This window comes from Mirounga leonina, unplaced genomic scaffold (genome assembly GCF_011800145.1).
Source record: "Mirounga leonina isolate KUSES-001 unplaced genomic scaffold, KU_Mleo_1.0 Mir_127, whole genome shotgun sequence".
In the NCBI taxonomy this organism is placed as follows: Eukaryota; Metazoa; Chordata; class Mammalia; order Carnivora; family Phocidae; genus Mirounga; species Mirounga leonina.
In genome coordinates, this window is record NW_023270316.1 from 79983252 (window position 1) to 80007640 (window position 24389).

General features: G+C 32.2%; 1 protein-coding gene across 1 annotated transcript in view; it reads left to right on the top strand.

Moving 5' to 3' along the window:
- PSPC1 (paraspeckle component 1) overlaps positions 1 to 18469 on the top strand; it is a 72293-nt gene extending 53824 nt beyond the window's left edge. The window contains exons 7-9 of the mRNA XM_035003764.1: positions 9243 to 9300; positions 12527 to 12696; positions 14712 to 18469. Coding sequence (XP_034859655.1) covers positions 9243 to 9300; positions 12527 to 12696; positions 14712 to 14897 — 414 coding nt within the window. The 3' untranslated portion in view covers positions 14898 to 18469. The remainder of the gene's footprint in view (positions 1 to 9242; positions 9301 to 12526; positions 12697 to 14711) is intronic.
- Positions 18470 to 24389: the final 5920 nt, after the last annotated feature.

Below are 24389 nucleotides of genomic sequence, written 5' to 3' on the forward strand. Positions count from 1 at the left end.
CATGTTTCTCACAAAGTAACTTCTTCATTTGGCCTAGTACTGCTTTTTAAAATTCTGCTTTTTAACAATTGATATGCTTATTATAGTAGTTTTTCTTATAATTGTGTATTTTAAATATTTGAATTTTATTTAGTTACCACTTATATATTTATAAAATTACTATAATTGTACCTGTTGCTTTGAGTTATCTACTTAGGAAAAATACATAATTTGTTAAAATTTAAAAGCTTCTGGCATACTACTAAAATAATTTGTTTAATGCCTAGTATCATGAACAAAAAGATTCCCCATTAAATACATACTTTAATTATTTATATATTGGAACACATGTGCTCGTTTGCTCCTTCCACTGCTTTCTTATGTTGATGGGGCCAGTTTGGCATTTCTTCTTATACAGTTTATCTTTTTGTTTCATCTTTCATATCTTGGTCTGGCCAGTCGTGATAGTTGTTTTGACTTTGATAAGGAAATGTACTGGTTAAAAGGTTATGGGTGAAGAAATGCAAACCAATTACCAGTATTATGTGAGCTTTGATAGGATACTATTCAAAATACTGTGTTTGTGCTGTAGCTGATACCGTCGTGGCTGATTTCTTTAAGAGTTTAGGATAAAATAACTAAATTTGAAGAATAAGTATTCCTGGTCAATTTCAATTTTTAAAAGCATCTCTTCAGAGTTTGTCATGACAATTGAAAAGTGATGATGATAATGATAATTTTTGAAAATGTCCCTTGGGTATATGGTTAAAAATATTCTCAGTTGAATATGAATTTGTTTAAAAAATTAATTTGTTTAAAATATTCCCTTCAGTCTCTTGATACATGGTGATTATATGCAATTAGATTTAATTAATCTTCAGTTAGAAAACCACCCTAGTTATTAAAAAGCTGCAGTTAATTTCTGAATTTGACAGTGACACCAGAATAATCTTTCAAAATACATTGAGGGAATCTAGATTAAGAGGTATGTATCTTGAGGTTAATGAATATAGTGAGCTAAGATGTAAGTCCCCCTACTTATATTTGTTAATTCCTCTTATTTCTGATTTGAAATTTAACAAGTAACAAATTTTTATTCGTGACTAAAAATTACAGTATAAATTCATATATTTATAATTGATTATTCAAAAAGAAACATTAAAAATTTTTAATAGGGATGCCTGGGTGGCACAATTGGTTAAGCATCTGCCTTCGGCTCAGGTCATGATCCCAGGGTCCTGGGATCGAGTTCCACATCAGGCTCCATGCTCAGTGGGGAGCCTCCTTCTCCCTCTCCCTGCTGCTTCCCCTGCTTGTGCTTTTTCTCTCTCTTTCTGACAAAAAATTAAATAATTTTAATAGACTAAATTTTAGAGTAGTCTTAGATCTATAGCAAAATTGAGCCGAAGATAGAGATTTCCCATATATCTCCTTCCCCCAACATACATTCAGACTCCTTCACTATCAGAATGACACATCTTATCACCAAGAGACCATAGTTTATGTTAGGGTTCACTCTTGGTTTTGGACATTCTGTGGACTTTTGACAAATGTATAATGACGTGTACCCATTGTTACAGTATACAAAATAGTTTCACTGCCTTAAAAATCCTCTGTCCTCTACCTATTCATCCCTCTCTTCTTCCTAATCCTGGTCAACCACTGATTCTGTTACTGTCTATATATAGTTTTACCTTTTTCAGAATGTCATGTAGTTGGAATCGTATAATATGTAGGCTTTTCATAATGACTTTTTGGTAATAAGCATTTTAAGGTTACTCTGTGTCTTTTCATGGCTTGATAGCTTGTTTATTTTTAGTGCTAAATAATGTCTCATTGTCTGGATGTACCACATTTTGTTTATCCATTCACCTACTGAACGACATCTTGGTTGTTTCCAAGTTTTGGCAATTCTGAAAAAGCTGCTGTAAACATCCATGTGCAGGTTTTCGTGTAGTCATAAGTTTTCAACTCCTTTGTGTAAATACCAAGGAGTATAGTTGCTGGATTGTATGTATGTAAGAGTATCTTTAGTTTTGTAAGAAACTGTTAAATTGTCTTCCAAAGTGAATATGCCATTTATAATCCCTATTAGCAGTGAATGAGAATTCCTATTTCTCTACATCCTTGGCAGCACTATGTGTTGTCAGTGTTTAGGATTTTGGCCATTCCAATTGGTGTGTTGTGGTATCTCATTGTTGTCTTAATTTGCAATTACCTAATTGATAATATGGTGTAAAATTTCATTTTAACAGTCATAAAACTGAGGAACATTTTCCCACTATTTGTGTATGCAGGTATCATGGAATGCATGTATTCAAACTGGGGGAAACACCCATCATAGATTGTATTTATTGAAAGATTGTCTTAGGTTGCTTAAAAAATACCCCCCTTCCCCTGGTCTAGTAGTGAGTACTGTGTTTTGGAAGTTATTGTTTTTAATTACTTGAAGTAAAAATGTCTTCCAAGCATTCTCTGTTCATTATGTTTGAAAGTTTGCATGCTATTATTTATATCAGTGGAAACATGTCTTACTCCCCTTTTTAGTTTAAAATTATTTCATTTTTATTAAGAAAAGATTACTTTGTTGATGCATACCCTTGAGGATTGTAACACTTTCTAAATGAATGAGTAATTTCTTGGCAAAGAGGCCTACCTTTTATTTTGAATTTTTTTTCTTTATACCTGTTTTCTTAATATTTCATGTAATTGATTTTTCCATTTTTTACTTCCAGATATGCTGTTTGTTAGATAGTATTTCAGCTGCTAATTTGTTTAATTTCTCTCTTGACAGTCTGACTAGCTAGCTAATAATCTTTATTCTTTATGTAATCTTCTCTAGTGAAGGAAAAGTATGTTTTCCAGTACTAAGTATAATTTATTTTTAGAAATAATTATAAAAAGGTTGAATCTTGTTATTTCCCAGACTTAAGACATTTCTCTAGAATTATATTTCCTTTAGTAGATTTAAATGTTCTGTGTCAGTATTTTTACATCGGGAATTTTAGCATTTTCTTTATCAAGATATTGAACGTAGATGGTACATGGTGATCCTTTGACAATCCCTTAGAGGCTTCTTCAGAAATGTACGTGAAAGATCTTTATAAATTAAAAAATAATGATTGTGGTCATTAAGACTGTATTCATTCAAACAGGAATTTAATTAGTGTCAGATGAATATATCTTTATCATTGATTGCAGAATGTTTCAGTTGATACTATGTTAAATCATTATTTACATAGTTCACTGTTTTCTAAACCTTAGGCATTACTTTATTTTAGACTCATCTTTGTGTACTGTGTGAATCCTTTAAATTTGGTTATCTAAAAAAAGAAGCTACAGTATCTTTAAATTCATAGGTTGATATTTTGAGTATTAGGTATTTAAAGAAAAGATCCTATTCTATATAAAATAATGTAAAGTTCTGCACTGGTTTAGTTACTTTACAGTAGTGCAAATTTTCTATTTTTATTTTCATGAACGAATACTGACCGGAACTTAAAAAGCATTGGTTCTTAAACTTCTGGGTTTTGACATTTTTTTACACTGTTAAAAATTATTGAAGACCCCTAAGAGCTTTGGTTTGGTTTTGTTACATCAGTGTTTACCATATTAGATAATAAGAGAGAAAGTTGAAAGAAAATGGGCTGTAGTGGGAACACTGGCCTTATTTTACTTTTTGCAGATATTCTTGATGTTCCACTTTAATGTAGTGGGAAGAGTGCTATTGTTTTACTGTTTTGTAAATTTGTTTAATGTTTGGCTTTATAGAAAATGGCTGGCTTCCCATATTTGCTTTTGCATTCCATCTGTTGCAGAATGCTCTTTTGGTTAAAGTGCATGAAGAAAATCTGGCTTTACTTAGATAACTAATTAGTAAAATGGAGATGAGTATATTTTAACCTTTTCAGATAATTGTGGATATTTTTGTTAAATACTACAGAAAACTTGACAAGCAGTAGTTTTCATTGCATTATAATCCATTAGGCTACCTGGAACTTTGAATGGATTATTTTTTTTACCCATGCATGATTTTGTAATGTCATATACCAAACATTAGAAAAATACTGATCCATTGAGTTATACACATCTTCTAAATTTTAATGTATTTTATTACACAGAATTAAAAACAAATTACATTTCTTAATATCAACCACTGATCTTGTCAGAAAATGTCTGCCAAATGCTATCCCAAAGTATAACATTCCTATGATACCTTTTGTAAGCCAAAATGGCATCAACTGAAGAAGCATTAACATTTTTATATAAAAAATGTTTGGAAAGTTTCTGAACCCAAATTATAACCTCTTAGGCTTCTCTGAGACTTTAGTACACATCTTGCTAACTGATGCACAGAATAAATCTAGATAAAGCGCAGATGTTCACACATAGTTCAAAGCTATGGCAGCTTGATCCAGAGATGCTAAGAATATTCCCAGGGATGGAGCTTGGTGGTAGCACTTTTCGTTGCTCTAGGTTTGTGGTGCCTCTAAAATAACTTGCTGCAAAACACACAACTTTATATTCACTTTTTGCCTTTTTCCATAAAAGCGAAAATCCTGTTTTGGTTAGCAAAAACAGATACTACAAATGTAGGTCTTTTATAAAAGCCAAGTGGCGGGGCGCCTGGGTGGCTCAGTCGTTAAGCGTCTGCCTTCGGCTCAGGTCATGATCCCAGGGTCCTGGGATCGAGCCCCGCATCGGGCTCCTAGCTCCGCGGGAAGCCTGCTTCTCCCTCTCCCACTCCCCCTGCTTGTGTTCTGTCTCTCTCTGTCAAATAAATAAATAAAATCTTTAAAAAAAAAAAAAAAAAGCCAAGTGGCGTAATGCACACTTTTGAAAAACAAGGGACGCCTGTACACAAGTCAGTAATCATAGTTGTCAGATGCTGTCTTGTTCCGTTTACAACCCAGTCATAAGAATGTTTTTCTTGAAGGACTACCCTATTTCAGAATGCAGCAGAAGTGCTTTATGTATATATCCTGTTTTGTTGCATAATTAAAAAGATGTAGTGATTCAATAAAAATAATTTTAACTGTTGGGGCGCCTGGGTGGCTCAGTTGGTTAAGCGACTGCCTTCAGCTCAGGTCATGATCCTGGAGTCCCGCATCGGGCTCCCTGCTCAGCAGGGGGTCTGCTTCTCCCTCTGACCCTCTTCCCTCTCGTGCTCTCTGTCTCTCATTCTCTCTCTCAAATAAATAAAATCTTTAAAAAAATATATTAAAAAAATAATTTTAACTGCTTCCTGTACGTATTCATCTACATATTCTAGTTGAAATTTTAAAACTAGTTGTGTGGGCAGCAGCCTCTCCTCTGCTGTCCTGCCCGCTGCTCCCTTGTAACAGTGATAGTTACTAGTAAAAATTGAGTGTAAGTGCTTCGATTTGTGCTAAAATACCAAGATTTTTGCCTCCAATTGCTTGTACACCATCCCTACAAATGTTGATAGACTGAAAAGCCCAGTTAGATGATAGTTTTATAATTGTGTTCTAATGTTTAGTAAGACATGAAACAGTTTTGAATGTGTACACTTCCTGAAAGGGTCTTGCGGACTCAGTACTCCCATCAGCCACACTCTGAGATCCATTGTTTTAATGGAATGCTGCTTTGGTAAGTGGTTCTGGAAATCAGTCATACTTTGTTTGCTTTTTTGGTCAGCTGTGAATTTAAGCATACTTCAGTGACAAGCTCAGGAATACATATGCATAATTTTTTTAATGGAAAGGCACGACTTATGAATATAATAAGAATAAATTAAAAATCTCGCCTTTTGTTAGGCTTTGTTGGAATCCTTGAAAAAAGTGAAGGTGTTTTGTGAAGGTAAAAACTTAATGAACTCTCTCGGCAGAATTTTTTAGGTCAGTTCAACCTTGAGTAAGTTATTTAACAGTGCTGTGCCTCAGTTTTATGATCTCTAAAATAGGATAACAGTAGACCTACTTTATAGGGTTGCTATGAAGAGTAATTGGATTAATTAAACCAAGTTTTAATCATAGCTTTATTATCTTATTGCAGTGCAGTCTTTCGAGATTTTGTTTACCTATAAGTTGTTTCATGTTAAATCGTAACTCTAATTTTTGGTGTAAGGCAATAAAGCATTAAAATTTGTATTCCAAAAATACCATGTATATTCTGCACCAGTTCTAATTTCAAATATTAGAATTCATAGAAGTGAGAGTCTTGTGTATTGCTTTTTAGGTGGGTACACAGTTAATAGTGAACTTCCAAGTTTCTCCTTACTGATATTTGATAAATCAAGTTATAATGAGAAGTACTGTTTTAATATTCATTGCTAACCACTACCTTTAAATATAATCTCTGACCCTTGCATTTTACCTGAAGTATGTAGCAGTGGATTTTGATAAAAATGACAGTAATCTTAAGATATGACTAAGAAAGGACTCCTGGGTGGCTCAGTCACTTGGGCGTCTGCCTTCGGGCTCTGGTCATGATCCCTGGGTCCTGGGATCGAGTCCCGCATTGGACTCCTTGCTCAGCCAGGAGCCTGCTTTTCTCTTGCCTGCTCTGCCTGCCGCTCCTCTTGCTTGTGCTCTCTCTTTCTCTCTCCCTCTGACCAATAAATAAAATCTTTAAAAAAAAAAAGATAGGACTAGGAAGTTGAAAACTTCTTTTGCTCCTTCTAAAATAGTTAAAAAATGATCTATCATCCAATTATACTATCTCTTTTTCTTAATATGTGAAGCTGTATAAAATAGTACTTAGTAATTTTCTTTAAGGAAGCATCAACACTATTAAATAAATGGAGTGTATGTGTATTTAGTGAAAAATGCTTTTATATATATAGGTATTTTAGCACAGTGATATGCTACATTAGCATGTATTATTGTAAGACATTCTGATTATCTAATTTAAAGAAAGATATTTTAAAACTGGAAAACCAGTTGTTTCTTTTTTTAAGATTTTTTAAGTGATTTCTACACCCAGCGTGGGGCTTGAACCGACAACCCTGAGATCCAAGAGTTGCATGCTCTTCTGACTGAGCTAGCCACATGCCCCTGGAACCAGTTTCTAATAGAGCATCAGAAAGGGAATGTTATGGCCACTGTTGAATAAACTGACTTTAAAAACCGTAAGTCTTGGGGCACCTGGCTGGCTCAGTCAGTAGACCATGTGACTCTTGATCTTGGGGTCGTAAGTTAGAGCCCCATGCTGGGTGTATAGATTATTTAATAAATAAAAGCTTTTAAAAAAAATCCATAAATGTATTTAGCATATTAATCTCTTCAGAATTCTATTAATGAAGAAAATAGAATAATAGAATAATTTAAAAAGTACTGAATTTTGTGAATAATAAAGCTAATAAATACTGTTATTTTGGAAAATGATACGTACAGATGAAATATTAAGGAGATAATAAAAACGTCTCCTTCTTTGCCCTCCACCAGTGAATCACAGGCATCCAGTTAGGATGTCAGAATACTTAAGGGGGATTTGAAAATTGAAGTCTCAAACAATAAGAATATGAATACAAATACAAACAATATGAATACAAATTCATATCATATCATAATTACCCTCTGTTGGTTAGATATTGCATTCTTCATCTTTCATAGTTAAGGCAAATCCAAAAGTAAAAATAAAAATTAAACCCTTGTTCCCCAAAGATGTCATGATCAAAAAATCCGTGTATTTTACTGTGGTGCTGAAATGGAACCAGCTTTTCAATAACAGGTATCTGCTATAAATAATACCTGGATGATTTTGGATATGCTGAAGGCTGTCTACATTTTATCAGGTTCTAGTGATGAGGAAATGACAACTTGGATTTGATTTATTGATGATAGTGTTAAGTGTGATCATAAAGTAGTATTTTCCATATGACTTCATCAGAAATCCGTTCTATGAAATAGTCTAGCTGTTTTGCTTGATAGTAGTATCCATCACTAGCCAAACATTTGATGAGAAGAGACAAATTTAGTTTTAGGCAAGTTTAAAAAAAATAGCTTTGAGAAAGTTTTGGGATTTACATTTTCTACGTAATGTGACAAACATTTCTTTATGATGCTGTGTAAGTGATGTGTTTTGTTTTGTTTTGTTTTTTACCACAGCTTCATTAAAGGTTACAGTTTGAGGCATGTCCATTAGGTTAGATATGGGCAGTTGATAAGCTGCTTAGTGGCATTTATCTTCCATATACCATAGGCTTTTCTTTCCTTTTTTCCCTAGCTTTTATAGGTGCTTTTCGCTGGTATTTTGTATTACTAAATGGAATTTTAAGCACATTTTAATAGAACTGCTTTTAAAAGAAAAATTGTGCTTTTTTTTTTTTTTAAAGTTTTAAGACATTGCTACTTTTGTCTCAGAATGTGTTTTGTGATTGCTACATTTAACACACTGGTCTGATAATGGAAAAGGTCATTAAATAATAGTGCAAATTTGAATTACAGTATGTTGAGTAATTTCACCTAGAGATTTCATCGACGTTAATTCTATAGTTATACAGAATTAATAACTAATACTAATAATATTACTGTTAATAAATTAGTTTTTCGAAGTAGTTGAATTTTACTGAAATTTAAGTTTGTCATTTGCATGACCTTTTGTATCACAGTTAACCTCGAGCATTTTGTTTCAGAACTTGCCGACTGTGTAATAACACTTTTATTTAGATTTCCAAGCAAAACCCTTGTTCAAATAAAGGAAGCAGTGTTATGTTGAACTTTTAACAACTGTTTGTGTGTCATGGGGACTTTTCATGGCAAATCTTTAGGTCTTGGGTGAAACAATGCTCAAGTATTTGAATAAAAATGCAAAGATGTATTAACAATGAAAATTGTCCATATAACTTTATTTTTAGCTTAGTGCCCCACAGCTGTTTGTGTTGGATGTTTGAATACATTTGAATATAAAAGGGGTAATGGTCTTTTTGTTTTAAGACTTTAGTGTCCTGGGAGGAAAAAATAATTGGCCCTGGTGGTTATTAATATTAGATTTTTCTTTTTTTGGAATGTAGGCATACGTCTTTGCTCTATTGAACATTAAAAACATTCTGTAGATTTTGTGTAATCTGACACATTGATAATCTAGTAGTATAAACTGAGTGCTCTAAGCTCTGTGGTATATCAGACCTGGGAGATTGAAGTTTCTTTTCAGTGTTCTTAATAAGTAAGTGATGTTGGAAATTTTTAATTTTTTTAAATGGAAAGTGATGTCCCAATTTATTCTTTTCTTTTTGATTTTAGATGGGAAATGTAAAGTCATAAGATCGATAGGTTGACTGTGACAACTATGCTTACTTACAGAGAGAACAGGAAATGAGAATGGGTGATATGGGTCCCCGTGGAGCAATAAACATGGGAGGTAGGGATTTGAAGCAAAAGCCTTCTGTAACTTGTAATTCTTTGGGGAATTGTACATGCTGTTTGTGGTATCTACGTATCAGTAACAAACTAAAATTTGGAACCAACATTTGTAATGGTGAAATCTCTTATATTTATTAAGTTGAAAAAAAATACAAGTATATTAAAAATAATATGCTAAGGAAGAATTTTGTTTCATTGAAGGCTAAAAGGTATATTATGTTTTAAGAGATTTAATGAAAGAAACCTATAACTAGGTTTTGATACAACCTGAAACCTGTTCAGTCATTCCATGGTGTAATGCAGCTATATTGTTGCATTTTTAAAAAATCAAATTTCATGCTTTCAAATTGGCTCTTTTTACCTTTCTTAGAAGTTTGATAGTTTCTGAGTGTGTAGTGTTTTTAAACTTCTTGAGAGTATTTTATAAATTTTTATTGGTAAGGTAACCTTTTGTGTAAGTGGAGTTACTTTTATTCATTTTACTGAATGTTTAGCTTATTTTGCCCTAACCTACCATATTGTGCACAGAAGTGCACTGTTCGGAGGCGTCTATGATATGTCAAGGAAATGAGATGTGTCTTTTACATCTGGGCTAATGCATATCTTTAGAGTCGATGTAAAGTTTTGAAGAAAGTGCCTACATTAGCTTCTCCACTATTGAGGGAAACAGTAAATTTGAAATGTCATACACTTAAAAATCAGATAAATTTTTAATATATTAATTTCATATTGTCCCACAGAAGCTGTCACAAAATTAAAATTTTCACGTAACTCAAAATGTACATATTGTTGTAAAGATTACATTACCATTAGCATGTAGTACTTAGGATATATAGTGTATGGAGTAAAAAAATCTTAACGCATCTAATATGTGGAATGAACATTTTCTGTGATCAACCTTTTTCCCTATTTCTCATGCAGTTTATTTGCTACTTCCAATCAGATCATCTAAAATTGTTTATTGCTATTAATTTGGTCATTTTTCTTACCAGTAAGAAGTTACTGAGCATCTCTGGTATACAAAGGAAGCATGATACATGGCCTTTACCTATAAAGATCTTAATTGTGAAGTTAGTTACAATGGATACATGAATTAATTGGTGAACAAAATACATAAGTTCTATAGGCACAGTTCTAGTATATAAGACACAGTTGAATATATAGTAATGTACAAATAGTTCAATTTTATGTCTTTTCAAAGTAAATTGTAGAATGGTGTATAATATAATCCAAGTGGTTTTAAGGGTTATAGTGTGAGGTTATGGGTTGTAGGTACTTGGCAATGCCATTATAATTATTAGATTGTTATTAACATTAGAAGCAAATGAAGTATTTCTGATGTTGCCAAGACCTTGAAAACATTCTATTTTAGTTAGCAACTTCATCAGAAGAATAATGAGAGTGTACCTTTAGATTTCTTATTTAGTTAGTAATTTAAGAGAACTAAAAATTTTTATGGCATTTTATTTCATTGGAGAACTGTATTACAGTTGAGCACTTTCTCAACTCCCCTTAAGTCCAGTCCCATTTACTTTTCTCCTGTATACATTTTATTCAGTCTGAGACTTTGTCCTAATGGTTTACTGGAGTTATGAATCATTATCATGCAGTTGAATGCCACTGTTGAATCATTAAATTGTCATATCCTATCAAGTTACATTGTTAGAATGTGGCAGTAGGTTTTCTGGTTTATCACCAGTCTGTCTACCAAGCGAAACATAGATTATAAAACTGCTTTTCAGGGGACCAGATAATTCTAACGTTTCTTAGATCTTTAAATTTAGTTTAATTATATCTGTGTGATAGAAAGCTTAATTACTAGAAACAATACTGATAGTTGGAAATGTTATTTTTTTTTTATTTTATTATACCCATAGTTGTATAGTTATATTTGAGTCTTGCAAGTTAAATGTAACAATTATGTTTTACTAAAAAGAGAAGAAAAACCTAATCCTTGATCTGTTCTTTTTAGGGAAAGTTAAGATTCCTTATAGATAGTATCTCCATTCTTCCTCATTTCCATGTGGGACATGTCATGGAGTTCTAGTAAAAATTTTTATTTATAGCTATGCTAAGGGAATAGAAATATTCTTGCATAGTTATAATGTTCGATTTATCAATAAGAACATTTTGGGATTAAGGAAGTAATTTCTTCCCATGAAGTGGTAGGTTCCTGGGGATTAGGTTGAGAACGAGTGGTAGTGTATATATTGCCAGGGACTGGTAGGGAGTAAGACTTTTTCCTCCCAGCTCCTCCCTGGGCTCAGTCCTATGTAGAGGTCAGCTGCATTAGATACTGTGTAGAATTCTGGGTTTGAATGGAGATACCATCTCCTGTTATAATGTGTTCTTGAGAAATTGAGTTCTGAGTGTCATAAAATTGACCTATAGAATGAAATAACTAGAAGAAAACTCTTTAAGTTGGAGTTAGTCTTTGTTATGAATTTTTAATGAAAAGAAGTATGAGTACTTTAAAAATTAAAAAATTCAAAGAAGATACCTAAAAATGTTGTATTTGAAGCCATTATAAATACAATATTTCAGCTCAAAAATTATTGCAATTAACATGAGGCCGGGTAGATATCTTTTTGATGAAAAAATTTGAAGTATGTCTGATTGTCCCCATTTCCAGAATTTTTAACATGTCAAAAAAATTCATATAGCTCTATTAATATTTTATCTATATTTGCTTTTAAAAAATAAGCTTTGTCATCACAACCCTTTTTAGTTGTTTATATTGCCTATTTCTGTAAATTTTAAAGTTAAAAAATAGTACCTCCTGTAATTTGGGGGTATGTGTAGTAACTTACATTAAAGTCAAGAGGTTAGTTTTAGTGAACTTTATATACATATTTGTATTTGCCAAGTGCTAATCCTTTGCCATTAATTATAAGGTATAGTTACCATTGTTAAGAGAGTAGTTAAAAAGCAGACTATAGCAAGTAATACTCATTTTTTAAAAAACTTTCAAAACTTTGACAGTCTCAAATATTCTAAAATAGTTGATAGTTGTCTCATTTGTTTTATGTACATTTGATTTTGGGATGAAAATTCTATAGTGTAGGTAATGCTCTATTACAGAGTAGATAATTAAGTGTCCCATTCTCAAAGAAGGAAAATAATTTTATGATAGTCTTGTTATATAGTTTGCATAAGTATTGTTAAATTTTTAATGTTTACTAAACTAAGATAGGACAGCTCTAAGTATAGATTGTTTTGCGTAGATGCATTTAGCCCAGCACCTGCTGGTAACCAAGGTCCTCCTCCAATGATGGGTATGAATATGAACAACAGAGGAACTATACCTGGCCCACCAATGGGTCCTGGTCCTGCCATGGGACCAGAAGGAGCTGCAAATATGGGAACTCCAATGATGCCAGATAATGGAGCAGTGGTAATGTATCATAAACATTATTTTGATTATATTCAGTAATATATACTTTTCTGCCCCAAAGGTAACTTCACACTTAACATAATTTGGCATCATTTGTTTTGGCGGTAAAGGTCAATATGCAGTGAAGAAAACGTAATTTTGTGAAGTTATATTGACTTATGAGAGGCAGTTTTTACGTATCACAAGAGTTATATTTACCATTCATGGCATGCTTTTGTACTCAAGTATATGGCAGATACATGTTAATTACAGTTATTTTTATATTGCTTTTAGTATGTATCCACCTCTTACCAGTATCCACTGTAAAGGTCAAGTATTTTAAGATTGTGTTCTTTTCCTCTGTGGACTCCTTACCTTTGGTGGGGAATGAAACTCCAGTATGTGTGAAAACACATTTTCAATAAACATTTTTAATAAAAAGACTATTTATGATTAATTTCAGGGAACTTATTCTAACTATAAAATAATGTACATTAAAGTTTTAAAGTGTATTTTAAATTTACATTTTGCAGTCTTATAGAATTATTATTTGTTACAAAATTTTAAAGCATACAGTTTATGTCTTGATTTGACAGTGTGAAGATATCTTTGTGTGGGTTAAATAGTTATAAAAGCAAAATTTTTCAGTAATTCTTTTACTTGAATACCAGTAGCAAGACTGATAACTTCTCATTTTCCTTAAAATCTATCACTGTTTAAATGAGGCTCTTGGCAGAACATTTTTTCATTTGGTTTTTGTTAATGGTTGTTCTAAATAACATTTAGAAAAGGAAAATTGGTTGATTGTATATTTTGGAAAAGGCAGTTTAGTTTTGGAACTACCACAAATGTTAAGGCGCCATTGCTGCTAAGAAAGAAAAAGCACTGCCAATTAAATTCAGACATGCCATCAACTGTAAATCCATACTGATTTCAGAGATGTTAAAAGTGAATGTGCGTCTTAGAATTGATGGATACAGTGTTTCATCATTTTAAAATTTATTTACTTTAAATGCAGTCCTACAAAAATTTGGAAAAATTGGACATGCTAACAGTTTTTTTTTTAAATGAGTGTGTACAGAGATAAAAAGGCAGTGCCATAGTACCTACTATGATCAGATGGCGCATGATATGTAATTAGTGTACTTGTTTCCGTCTCTGGAGGCTTTATTTTATAGTAAAATGTCTAAAAGCTAAGTAAAAACTTAGACTACTTTGGTTAAGTTTTTCTGTAGCCTATAATCATCTTTAGTAACTTAAAATAATATTAACTGGCCCATTTTCCCACCCATCCCCCTGAAATTGTAACCTTTATTTAAATGTTACCTTTGGTCTTTTTCACAGTGACATTTTACTACTGCATGTAGGGAGTTCTGGTCAGCCTTTGAGATTAACATATGTTGTTATTATTGTAAAGTTTTCCAAAGCATAGGATTCAGATGTTTATTTAATTGTGCTATTAGTAGTACATATTAGTATATTGTCAGTTTTTAAAAACTATATTTTCCCATTAATAGTCTTTCTGGAAAAACACCTCTAAAGTTTTAATACTGAAATTATAACTCTGTACTAGTACTTTCTTTGTTAAAAGCATTGCTGTTGAAATTTTTTAAATGTTTTTCAATGTGATGCTGCTCCCCAGTTTTATCTCTTTTATTTAAAAAAAAATATATTTTTTTATTACACAGCACAGTTATAGTATAAGCTTTTAAGAAAAAGAGAGATCAGAACAGTACTGTAATACTGATTAGGCTTAAAATGGCACTTGCTTACTTCTTAAAATCAGTTCTTTTTCATGAAATTGGGGCATAGCATTAGCAATTGTAACTCTTCAGATGCTTTTTTTTTTCCCTTTTTTTTTAAAACATAGTAACTAATTAAATTGCTCCTTTCTTCCTTCTATGTGTGATCCTGATTCTGCTGGACTTTCTGCTGAACTTCATGACACCACCACTTGGGATTTTGCCAATTTTTCTTGTCACTTAACATTTGGCGTGTTCCAAATGGACTTCATATTTATTATGTGGGTATTATAGCACAATGATAGATTTCCTCAAGGACCATCATCTCAGATGGGATCACCTATGGGGAGTAGAACAGGTTCTGAAACCCCTCAAGCACCAATGAGTGGTGTAGGTCCTGTTAGTGGTGGTCCTGGTGGTTTTGGTAGAGGAAGCCAAGGGGGCAACTTTGAAGGCCCTAATAAACGTCGTAGATATTAAACATTCTTTCATTCCTGGCTACTTAGAGAAAAAAACCTCAGTGGTATGCCTTTACACTTTTACTTGTTACCTGGAAGAAATGGTTTTATTGTTAATGTATGTAGACTTTAAAGTTTTTCTTTTGTAAAACAAGGTTTTTGTATTTTTCTTTATTCATACATAAGCTTTGTAGATTAGAATGGTGATGCTCATCATTGTGAATGTTAAAATGTGTTTGTGACTTTAGCTACATATAAGTATGCCATAGAACTGTGAAGTCTATGTAGTTACTTAATCTCAATAAAGAAATCATTTTGGATAATTTACAAATGTTATTAGTAGTATTCTCTCATAGTTTTACTAAACTTTGTGTAACAGTAACACTTTGGTTGCTTTAATTAATCCCAGCCATTTAAAAATGAAAATGATTTTCTGCTTTTTAGTTTTTGCAAGTAGCACTGAAGATAGAAGCTTAGTGAAAGCTAATGTCAGTAAGGGGTGGATAGAATAGTACATTGGGGAGGGATGTGGGAATGGGTTTACATTTGTATAAACCATTGATGTTCTTTCTGTGAAATCAGAGTTGCTGTCTACATTTCATATAAATTTTGAATATTCAAATATTCTGAGAAGGAATATTAAGGATATCTTTGTCCTGTGCTGATTTTTTTTCAAATAAACCTTTTGAATCTTGGAAAAATAAAAACTGTTTGGAAGCAAATCTCTTTTGCTTATAAAATAATGTTTACTTTTAATCTTATCTGCCATTATTTGGTGTCAGTATCTAGATCTTAACCCTTTAAATTTTCTTTTAAAATCAAACAGTACTGTTAGGTTGGATGTTAAGGGAGGATTTGGTGTGATTTAGAAGAAATTAGGCATTTCTTGAGAACGTTTATAGAAGTACTAAAGATGGATTAACTTTGCAGTGTTGTAAATATCTTCCTGTAGTTTGGTAAGTCTCTCCAGTAAACATGTCTGACAGGGCTAGTTGTGTTTGTTTCCAAGGAATACAGTTCAAATGGTGATCTTTATTTAAAAAAAGGGGGGGGGAATTAATTTGTGAATGGCTAAGGTCATTGGAATCAGATTAGATCCCTTTACTGTCAAATACATATTTTGAAGTTTGATTTTCGGTACTTGGAAGAAACGGATTTTATCACATTATAATTGTTATTCTAAAACAAAGTTCTTGCTATATTTAAATTTTTGTATGTCAGCCATGTTTAATTTAAAATTACATTTAAGGAATTACATATTTACCTTAAACCACAAATCTAATGATCATCCATTGATCATAACATAGTTATTTCTCACATAACATTTCAGTGTGTTTACTGTATTATGCTTTTAGCATTTTAATGAAAAATACTCTGCTGTTTTGAAATGAAGAGTATGTAAAAATTAACTCATTTTTGCATGGTATATGTTTAGCTGGAAGGCATACTTTGTAAAGAAATAAATTTCATTAATTTAAAATCTTGCATAAAAGCATGTGTAAAGCAAAATTGAGATGCATTCTTTTGTAACATTTTTCTTGTGTACTATTTCACATATTTTTTAGACACAGCTGTATGGATGGAATTATTTTCTAAAATTTGCGGTTTTTGTAGGCTTTTGTTTTTTGGCAAATCTTTGAAAACATGATTTGGAGATTGTAAATAATAGTCAAAAAAGACCGTTCTCATCACATTTTCCACATATATGAGTTGGCAGGGAGTATTTATTTTAATTAATTAATTGCAGTGTAGGGAGTTTTAACATTAACTATAATTTTTAAATGATATCTGTTGCACCTAAGTATACCTTTCCCATCATCTATATTTTTATTCATATAATCCTAGGTAATTGCTAGCACTGTATTTTGCTTCAAAGCTGAATTAAGAGCGGCAAAAACTTGATCCTTTGATGTTAATACCAAGCTGTCTTTGGCCAAGGCTGTGAAATTCTGTAACATTGATTCAAGAACATTTGAAAGCCAGTGCACAAAGAGATGTCCTAATCTCCTGAACATTCTAGTGTCAAGCTCAACTCTGGCTCCAAGGACAGAGTTCTACACAGCTTTTTCCCTGCATCAAGAAAATCTTTGTTCCAGTACTTATCAAGTTTACCCTGGGAACAGTCAGCTTCTGAGTGACAGTCAAGTGGAGCATCTGTGAACTCCCAGTTATTCAGTTTTTAGTGTTTTTGTATAAACAACTTTGTGGCTGGTTCAGTCAATATTTTTTCTTGTGAATTAGTGTATGTACTGGGGAAGATATTTGAGTGTCATTTGCTTAAAAGCAGTAGATATAAAAATAAATAATAGTATTAGCTTTTCTAAATAAGTGAATTTGTCATATGCTACCATAATTCTTTCCATAAAAAGGTAATATGAAACAATCTTAGAATTATATCACAATATTATTTTTCTTCTTGTGTCATTTGAAATACTGAGTATAAAGTCTGTAGGATTTAGATTTTATATGCTATTAATATGTAATTAATGTACATAAAATAAAGGAACACCCATTTCCCTAATTATTTTGTCAAAATTTCCCCATTTTTGTTTTGAAGATAAATTGGTTTTCTTGACAGATCTAGTTTTTTTTGTTTTGTTTTTGTTTTGTTTTTTGACAGATCTAGTTTTTAAAGAACTTTTGGTTCACCCATATTTCATAAAATCCAATTTGTTATTCCCTTAGTTTTTGGATTTTTCTTTTGAATATGAGTACTGGGCATTCAGTGAAAGAAATTATGTTAGGGGAGAAAAAAACCTGTTTTCACCAGAATTGCCATTAATAGAAGAAATAGAAATTATCAACAAGGAATTAATGGAATGTTAGATCTTGTTTCTCAAATACTAATTGAAATTACATCTTTACGTTTTATTCAAAAACATACTTGAACATTTCAGTAGCTTGGTGTGTATATGTAAAGTCTATAATAATTATTTAAAGTGTTAGTGTGAATGATTAATTAATCACTAATTAGTATTTGGGGGTTTGGTTGATAATTACAACCTAGATTCTGAATGAGAAAAAGATTTGTGTGTGATTGAAATAAGTGTGATTTAAAAAAGGTGAATATGAAGTTTATGTTTAAACCTTTCTTAAAAGGTTTAAAATGTAGTGTTAAATGGGACTATCAAATGGATACATTATTTTGCAAAAATAGAGGAAATTATCTGGGGAGTACTGTGGTATTTAAATGTTTTGTGTGTGTTATTGTGTTATAATATCTAGTAATATGTTAAAATATGTTCCTGAAATATAAGAGAGTGCTAATGATTTGAAAAGTCAGACTTACTATTTTCAAAAATAAGTTAGTGAACACCCACATATCTAACTCCTAAATTAAACAGTTGTAAATATGTTCCTGTGCTTACTTCATCGATAGATATTTGTAACCATGGACTTATTTGGAGTGGGGTGGAGGGGAGAGGTGGAAAGGAAGAAAACCAATTTATTTATCTTCAAAGTAAGTAGCAAGTCCATCACTTAAGTTGAATAGACCCGTGTGGGTTTATTTCATCCTAAACAAATGATGATTAAATGAATAAATCGAGAGTAGTGTCGTACTTTCAAGAGCATTATTTCCTTTCTTGCACCTTTCAGAACTAAATTTCAAAAAATAGGAAATAATTTTAGTGTGCTCATTTTACATAATGGTTTTTCACAGTTGTGTAAAATGAAACACACATAGCTTCCTAGTTGAATGTGGACAAGTAATTTATAGAACGTCACTCTGGGTATTAAAATAGTGAAGAATTTCAGAATTTTTTAAGTATCTGATCTTAATTTTTTTAATAGTATCTGATTAAAATCTATGTATTATATATTGTATTAGCTTTTTTGTCAAAAGCACTGTCTTCTAAGTGTAAAAAAAAAATCTTGAAATTTTGGTTTCTTGATTACTGAAAAAGTATTAATAGTTGAAGTTTGAATCTTAAAAGACTGAATAATTAAAGGCACAACCAGAACACTGTTACCTTGGGAATATTACTGCTTGCCTTTTTCTATAAAATCATGTATAGTTTATAAATATCTTCAAGGGGTTCCTATTGGTTGAAACTTACTATTTGATTATTTTTTTATTTAATTATTTTTTTATTTACCTGGTGAAATCAGTGGAATGTTCTTTACTTTATGATACACAGTTTTCCTTTTCAAAAAGAGAAGCCTATATTTTTTAGATGGAGTATACTGCATTTCTTAAAGTAATCTAGCCAGAATTTGTAGTACACATTTTTAGAAAATTGTTTTTCAAGTATATTGTTTTATGGTTTGAATCACTGTCAGCTCTTACCAGTTCTTTCCTCTGCAATAGATACTAGATTTTGTTGATTGTGTTTATATAAAAATCTTAAGTTAGAATTACTGTTTGTCTTTCTGAGTTAAATGGATTTTAAAAGATGGTATTCTGCTTATATGTGTACATAAAATGTCAGTTCTGTTTTATACAATATAATCACCCAAATTCCATGTGAGGCACTTCTATCTCAAAGATTAATTAGTAGGATTATGTAGAATTAAGAAGTGTACTTAGTAGGAATACATGATTTTTTAATATTCAACTTACTTTTTTTAAAGTATCATTTGGGGCACCTGGGTGGCTCAGTTGGTTAAGCGTCTTCCTTCGGCTCAGGTCATGATCCCGGGTTCCTGGGCTTGAGCCCCACATCGGGCTCTGCTCAGCAGGGAGTCAGCTTCTCTCCCTCTGGTCCCCCTCCCCCCCAACCTTATGCTTGCTCTCTCTTGCTCTATCTCAAACAAATAAAATCTTTTTTAAAAAATTAAAAAATAAGAGTATTGTCAATTAATAAGAAATGGTTTTTATTAATTAAAAATAAGGGTTCTGCATTGCATCAATAGTAACGTGGACTTTACTTGAGTAGTAATGTAATGGACCTAGAGTTTCTTAAATGCTCTCTGTAAGTGTGTTGTTTGTAGTGTTGAAGACTTTGGAATTGATATTTATATCTAAAATTTGTTTCTAGCTCTGAAATTATCATTTCAGATATTTAAGGTAGGAAATACATAGATATGATGTAGTGTCAAAACTTAAAGGAGTAGCCACAGTAATCCACTATATTTTATATTGTATCTGTGACTGGATCTCTTAAGACATATTCTTCCTGGTTTCATTTTCTTTATGCAAAATATCAACCTACCAGACTTGTGAATGTGAATGAGAGTTTAGGTATGTTTTGGGATTTAGAAAAACTATGTAAATATAATCCTATCACTATTAACTTTGCCAGGTTTGGCCTATGAGTTACTTGACATTTTTATTTTTGTATGCTTATTTGGACAATTTATTTTCTGCAAATTATATTGTACATTTTGCCAGAATAATTGTAGTTAATTTTTCTTCAGGTTATTTTCATATTATTAGATAATGTTAAATCAGTATCAAATGTGACACATTGCTTAGATTTACAAATGTTGCTTGGTGTTTTTATGTAATGAGAAAAAGTAAACAATCTCACACATAGTGATTCTGTCTTAATTTCTAACCTTTTAAAAGTGTTAGAGGCAGTAGTAACTTGCTCAGTGGTTACTTAGTCTATAATGATAATTCTTAGAATTGCTTAGAATATTTACATGTTCACGGACTGGTTAGAATATTTTAAACATTAGGAATCAGCAGTTTAGCAAAGTAACTGTCTACAAAAGATACGTTCGCAGTCATATAGAGTTTATGGGGAAGCCCTGTCATTCAGAATTGCACTATATTCATGTATATATTGTACCAGTATGTATTGAGGGTCCTATTGTTCGTTGTACCCTTTCCTAAGGCTGTGAGATACAAAAGTGGAAAAACAAAATCGCTGCTCTAAATTAAAGACCAGCAGCCATGTGAATATCCCTCCAGATTGGTAGTTCTCACACTTCACTGTGCTTTAGAGTCACCTGGAGGGCTCATTAAAACCGATTTCTGTGCTCTACCCCACAATTTCTGATTCAGCAGGTCTCAGGTAGGGCTAAGTAATGTGCATTTCTAACAAGTTCCCTGATGATACTAATGCTGGGTTTGGGCACTCTTTGAGAATCTCTGCTCTCAAGTATTACTCAAAAGAATCACAGTAACTTTTTTGTTTAGTTGATTTTTGTTGGTGGTAGCATAGGTGATTGTCCTGGTACATTATATGCTATTTAGGATCTCTGGCTAATCATTGAGACCATTCAAAACACTCCCAAACTTTTCCAGCTACTGCCACTTGACAAGTACTGCAAAAAGTCCATTATTTTTAAGTAGGCTATTGAGTGCTGTATCTTATACACAAGGTTTTTAAACTAGGATTTCATTTTTGTGTCACAAGCCTAGTGAATTCAAGTGAAGAGGGAATATAGAAAAGTGCAATTTGAAAATTTTGTAAAGGTTTTTCACTTAACTGATTTTCAACTACCTATACCAGTATGAGAAATGAAACAGTGTAATAATGTTTTTGTATTTGAAGATGCTTGGGGCACCTGGCCAGCTCTAGGACTCTTGCTTGACCTTACTGGGGCCGTGAGTTTGAGCCCCACGTTGGGTGTTGTGGTTATTTAAAAGAAAAAAAAAAAATCTTGAAGATGCTTATGCCTGACAGGTTTTAGAAAACTGTCCTGGTCTTTGCTTACCATCTTGGTGAATATGAATACAATGACACTATTTTGATGGATTAAAATGATGGCTCAGCCTTTCTCTTTTGTGAACTCGTCTTTTACTTTTCTAGATTGAAGATACAGATTTGATAAATACATTTTCTAAGACAATGAGTATATTTATTAAAAGTAATTTTCTCTTGGTTTGCAGCTTCAATTAATCATTTTAGAAAGTAATGCCACCAAAGAGTTCAATAAATGGAAATTGTTAAGTAATTTTATGGTAAAAACTATAGCCTGGCTTATGAGACCGTACAAAGATTTATGCTACACATATGTATTACTCAAAGTCTGTTCAGAATTATGCAGTACATTAAAACAATTAAATTGGTCCATAATGAGAGCACATGTTGCAATATTGATTATAGTTCCTTTCAAAAATTTTTGACTATATTAGTGCAAAGCAGTCACCTGGTTTATAGCTTTCTAAATATCTGAGCAGGTATTTTCTAGAACCTGTGTATGTCTCCTAAGAATATGTGTATAGGAAATAAGGAGAGAAACTTGTTTGTAATTTAGATGTCATCTGGGTGCCTCACTCTCTTGCTTCCCAAAGATTGCCATAGCATAACGGTCCTCTCAGTTTTACCAGGAAATCCACATTGACCAAGCATTTTGTGGTTTTTGTGAACTAGAAATGGGTTTGACTCTGAGAGGTTACATATCTGTCATCAAGGAAGTCAACTCATCTACCCTTTTATCTTTTAACTTTGCACCAACCTACCCCTCTTTTTTTTTTTTATTAAGAAGTCAGATTCCTTGCTCCATGGGAACCCAGGGCTTAAGGAGACTACTAGGTTTCTTCCCCAAGGTGGCTAATGAGAGTAAAACTTTGTTTCATCTTAAATAGATGAAAAAAGTTACATGGTTAGATTTCCTATATTTTTGTTTTTCCTGTTCAGTTATTTATTACTAGTTTTCTTCAGTCAAGAAAATGATTAACTCCTGTGGCAGTACTTGGACACTGCAATGAATTATATTTCTACAAAAGTCAGTGCTTAACTTTATTTATAGGTACACAAATACAGAGAAAAAGGATAAAATTTGAAAAAGGAAGTTGTTAATCTATACTGAAGTTTTCTGATTCATATTGTGATTTTTCTATATAATAGTGTCCCCTTATCTGAGGAAGAAACATTCCAAGACCCCCAGTGGAAAAGCACAGATAGTACCAAACCCTGTAGATATATATTTTTTTCCTAATTACATGCATGTCTGCAATAAAGTTTAATTTATAAATTAGGCACAGTAGTAGGAGATTAACAATAATGACTAATGAAAAATACAACAATTACAACATTATACTGTAAATAAGTTATGTGAATGTGGCCTCTGTCAGAATATTGTACTCAATGCCTGTGATGATGTGAGATGATAAAATGCTTTTGTGATGAGATGAAGTGAGGTGAATGTCATAGGCATTGTGATGTAGCATTAAGGTACGAGTGACCTTCTGACCATACGTCTGAAGAGTGTCGTCTGCTTCCAGACTGGGTAACTGAAACTATGGAAAGCAAAACCACAGATAAGGAGGATCTCTGTACTCCCTGTGCACCTGACCCCATATTTAACAACCTCAATTATTATCCTACTAAGCAGGTATAAAAACTTTAGATTTGTACTTGCTCAGTTGCTACTATTAGAATTACGCATGATGAATAATTAGGAAAATTCAGAAAACCTTTTGTTTTCTTTATATTATGGTACATTGACTTTGACCTGGAGCCATTAAATCTTCTAAAATATTAGAGGAGATTAGAGGTTTTGGAAAATGACATGCTCCAAATTTGGGGGGTAGGAACTATAATATGGAAAACAAGTATTCAGATTGGTAATTTTTGCCTTGCAATATAATATATTTTTAGGAGGAATAAGTTTAGTTTATGTCCCAGTATTTGTGTTACAATGTCAGAGCTGAGGTAAACTAAGGTGTAGTTAGGTTCATATTATGATCTTTTAGACTTCTGAATGGATGAGATATTCCCTAGGTTGATTGAAATTATAGATCTCAAAATTTGAATTATTTTGCAGCTACTTGTAGCATATGGAAGAAGACTGCCTGTCACAAGCAGTTTATAGTCATTCTTTTTTATAGATCATATAAGTATGATGCACATGTTAAGTAATTTAGCATTTAAAGCATTCAATTCTGGTTTTCTACAGTTGATGTATTGACAGTTCCTTGCAGTTTGGGCACTGCAGATAATAGCTGTACACAGTAGAACAACCCTCAGCTCCCATGGCACTAGTGTTCTAAACTTAGAAGAAATAGAGTCAAAATAATTTGAGGTCATAAGGGTAGAGAAAATGACAGCTTCTATTTTAGATAAGACGACTAGAAAATACCCGTCTTAGGAGACAAAGGGACATTGGTCAATTTAGTCTGCTGATAAAAGACACCATTGTGATGGATGAAGTGGATGTCATAAGTCTACTGTTGGAGCTGTGCTGTTCAGTGTGGTGGCCATATGTGGGCTATTGAATCTTTGGGAGTATTGAAACTAAGATTTTTAATTTTATTGTAATTAAATCCAATTTATCAATACAGTGTTTAGCATATTTGGTAAAAGGCGAAAGATTTATGCGATCTGAAGAGACACCAGAGTATTTGGAACAACTTGGGTATGCAAATCTCCTTTTACATCTTCAATATAATGAAATCTAAATACACAAATATTGGAGAAAATTTACCAGTTGAATTAGATGTGTAAAGTACAGAATTGGAAAGATTTGGTATGGAGAAAAGAATGTAAACTATCTCAATTTTTAATATGGCTATATGTTGAAATGTTATCTTTTGGATATATTGGGTTAAATAAAATGTACTATCTAGCTAATTTCATCTGTTGCTTTTTTTTTCTCTTTAATGTATTTCTTGGAAATT